The 3,608-nt window shown below is 51.7% G+C and overlaps 1 protein-coding gene across 1 annotated transcript; it reads left to right on the top strand.

Annotated features, from left to right (window-relative positions):
* The first annotated feature begins 1,777 nt into the window (after nt 1-1,777).
* On the top strand, nt 1,778-3,588 carry LOC102739723 (uncharacterized). The gene has a single exon (XM_081810168.1). The coding sequence runs from the start codon at nt 3,328-3,330 to the stop codon at nt 3,586-3,588; it is 261 nt and encodes an 86-aa protein (XP_081666294.1). The 5' UTR covers nt 1,778-3,327.
* The last annotated feature ends 20 nt before the right edge of the window (nt 3,589-3,608 follow it).

The following is a 3,608-nucleotide window of genomic DNA, read 5'->3' as shown; positions in this document are numbered from 1 at the left end:
GCACCGTGCTAAGCCTTTTACCTGGATCAGCTGATCACTGACTAGTCACCAATCCTTGCCGCCATCCAAGGGGTAGGTGATACCCCTCTTACATGGAGGCGCAGTTAGATTCCATGATGTTTGTGTGCTCGCACCACTGGGGTGAAGAAGCAGAAATTTGAAGCTGCTCAGTTTCACTCTGGAGTCTGTGGTCTTTACCATAGTAGACAGAAGGGCTCCCTACATGGCCCGGTAACAAGTCACACTAGTTAAGTTATTCCAAGACTGTGGTCCTGGGGGCTCAGGCTGTGGTCAGAGCTGAGACAATGAACAGCCTGGAGTCTGCCTGAGACCACACAGTGGCGTGACCTTGAGACCTGTGGACGAGCCATGAGTCTGAGGTCAGCGGTCCACACACTCACTCCTCCGTTGGCTCTGACCACAGGTTAAAACCACAGTTAGGCCCAAGAGGATTCAGGGCAAAAGCACGTGACCACATGTCCAGCTGTGACCTAGTAATGGAGTTGCACATTTCCATCGGTCACTTGTGGTCCAAGCCAACCATGAGAAGAACAAAAACGAGCCTTTCACTCCTGCTCCTTCCTCCGGCCCATAGGGCTCCTCCCAGCACCCCCCACCCAGTCTTCCTTGTCGCGCACTCTGCTGCTAGTGTTTCTCTTCGCTTTCGTTTTCCTGGAAAGATTTCATCTCACCCTCTTTCACAGGACTTTCTCTCTCTCTCTCTCTTTTTTTTGCTATACCGGGAATCCTTGATTGGCAGTGTCTGTCTTCAGCATCTCAACACTGTTCTCATCTGTCCTCTGGTCTCTGCTACTGATGAGAAGTCAGCTGTTACCTTTTTTTCTCGTCTGTGAAGTGTTTTTCCTCTCACTGCTTTGAAGGCTTTGCTCTGTATTTTCAGTTTTCATCACTATAACTATTATGTGCCCAGAGATGGTTTTCTTTGTATTTATCTAGCTTGGGTTTTTCTCTAAGACCCTGGGATCTGTAAGTTGGTGTCATTTTTTTTTTTAATCAAGTTTGGGAGAATTGTCCATTGTGTCTTCAACACATTTTTATGCTTTGATTTCATTCTCTCCTCTGGAGATTGAACTTAACCTGTGTGTTAGACTGTCTGACACTGGCTCACAGGCTCTTTTTCTTTTTCTTTTTTTTAAAGATTTATTTATTAGAGAGAGAGAGAGAGCAGGGGGCTGAGCAGAGAGAGAGAGAATCCCAGGCAGACTCCCCGCTGAGCACAGAGCCCGAGATGGGGCTCGATCTCATGACCCTGAGACCATGACCTGAGCTGAAATCAAGGGTTGGACGCCCAACGGACTGAGCCACCCAGGCACCCCTCTTTTTATTTTTCTTAACTCTTCCTTTTCTTTCAGGTTAGATAATTTCTCTCGATGTGTATTCACTTTCTCGTACTCTTTATTCTTCTATTTTTCACTTCCCAGTGGACATTTCATTTCCACCGTTGTGTTTTCAGTTCTAGAATTCCTTTTTTTTTTTTTTTTACCAGTTTCCATTTATCTGCCCAACATTCCCTCTCCATTCAGTCATGAAAATAATACTTTCCTTTACTCTTTGAACATATCTTCCTTGGATTCTTGAAACGTATTTGTAAGAGCCGCTCTCCCGCCGTTGTTTGCCAGCCAACGTCCAGACCATCTCAAGTTTCATGACTACTGATGGACTTGTTTCTTTAACTGTGGATTACGTTTTCTATATCTTTTATGTCTAGTGATTTTTTATTGTATATTGAACTTAATTATGACACTAGATATAGGACGTCTGCATTCTCTTTTACTGGCTATTGATTTTTGTTCTGGTAGACGGTCAGTTATTAACTGACCATCTCAGACGTGTGCAGCCTGGTCTTACACTTTGTTGGGGCGGATCTGTTCCACCAGCTGCAGGTGTCTAGGTGTGTGGCTAGCTGTGTGCCTTCCAGAACAGAAGCAGACAGACTCTCCTGTCAGTGACAAGCTGTCCTGGAAAATCGTGGAGGACACCCCCCACCCCAAAAAGAGGTCAGAGTCTTTATGCTGAGCTTGCCCTGTCCAGGTGGACCCCAGCAGGTGCTGTCTGCAGGTAGGCGGGCTCCAGGGTCTCTGTGTGCAAGGAGTGAGGAGTGGCATGGAGGAGGGGGTGAGGGAGCACAGATGGACGACTCTCCTCATGCAGGAGACCCCGGAATGGGGAACAGTGTCTCCCTAACAAAGAGGCTTGGCCTGTGAGTGTCTGGGTCTGGATGTGTATGCCTCGGTATGGGTGCCTGGACCTCGCTGAGCTGTGTCCATCTTTGGGGCCCTGCTCTGGAAAATTCTTGTAAACCAGTCCTGAGTCTTATAATTCAGCAGCATCTTGCAAGAGTGTTTTCAGAAATACCATCTTCTGCATTAAATTCTAGAGCTGTTCTCCCCATCAAGGGTGGGGTGGAGGGGAATGCAAGAGATGGCGCGTTCTTTGTAAGAGCAGTGTGGACTCCGAAGTCTACCAGCCAGAGCCCCGGGGGTAGGGGCAGACAGTGGTCCTCCCTGCTGGCTTTCTGGTGGTTGAGGTCAGGCGAGAGCCCCAGAAGGAGCGGAAGACCCGCCACCAGACTCAGCCAGTCCTCCTCTGAGTCCCATGTGACTGTTGACATCTGTGGGCTGCATGAGTGCGGCTGGTGTCCTCTCCCACTTCCTGGGGACACCCCTGCTTCTGGTGGGGCTGCACGCAGGAGGTCCATGCCTTTGTCCACTGTGCTTCTCTAATGAGGAGGCTTTCTCGAGACAAGGATCTGAGGTCGCTGCCCGCCAGGAGTTCTCCGTGACCCACGCCCTTCCGTCCACACTCATGCTGCGGGAGGGTGGTCCCGAGTGTCGGCCATGCTTGACCTGCGGCCGGAAGCTCCTGGGACACTCAGACATGAGCCAGACACACCTGTTCTCCCGGCACCTGCCCCGGAGCCTTCCTGATGCGAGGGAGGCTGTCCAGGGACCATCGTCCCACGCAGAGGGAGACCAGGACACCCATGTTTTCAGATCTACAAAGAAGTAGCTCTGGCGAAATCGTAAGGAGGCAGAATCCGGCTGGTGCCAGTGAGACACTTGGGCGGGTTTCCAAGTGTAACACGTGCTTGAAGAGGGGGCAATTAGTCATGAAGGTAAGGGCCAAACAAATAAAACATCTGCAACAGAAAGCCAAGTTCCAGCCCAGAAGAAGCACAAACAAGGAAGACGGCAGCGTGTCCCATGCTGTCTGGACACCCGCAGCCCGGGTATAAAGGCCGCCCAGGGAAGGAGCCTCCAGACATCACCGCCCTCCTCCCTGACTCCACTCCAGCCCCACGCCACCATGAGCTTCACCAGCTGCTCCACGGGCTGCCAGGCATCCTGCTGCACCCCCAGCTCCTGCCAGGCGTCCTGCTACATGCCCGTGAGCTGCAAGCCCGCCGTGTATGTGGTCCCCTCCTGCCAGTCCTCTGTTTGCCTGCCCGTGAGCTACAAGCCCCTTGTGTTCATGGCCCCCTCCTGCCAGTCCTCCGGGGGCTGCCAGCCCTCCCACCCCACCCTGCTCTGCAGACCCATCTCTTGTAGCACCCCGTCCTGCTTCTGACCATGAGCCTCCCACCCAGC

Source organism: Leptonychotes weddellii, unplaced genomic scaffold (assembly GCF_054177405.1).
Source record: "Leptonychotes weddellii isolate Sample4059 unplaced genomic scaffold, ASM5417740v2 HiC_scaffold_19312, whole genome shotgun sequence".
In the NCBI taxonomy this organism is placed as follows: Eukaryota; Metazoa; Chordata; class Mammalia; order Carnivora; family Phocidae; genus Leptonychotes; species Leptonychotes weddellii.
Note: the sequence above shows the minus strand (reverse complement) of the source record. Positions and strands in the feature narration are given on the sequence as shown.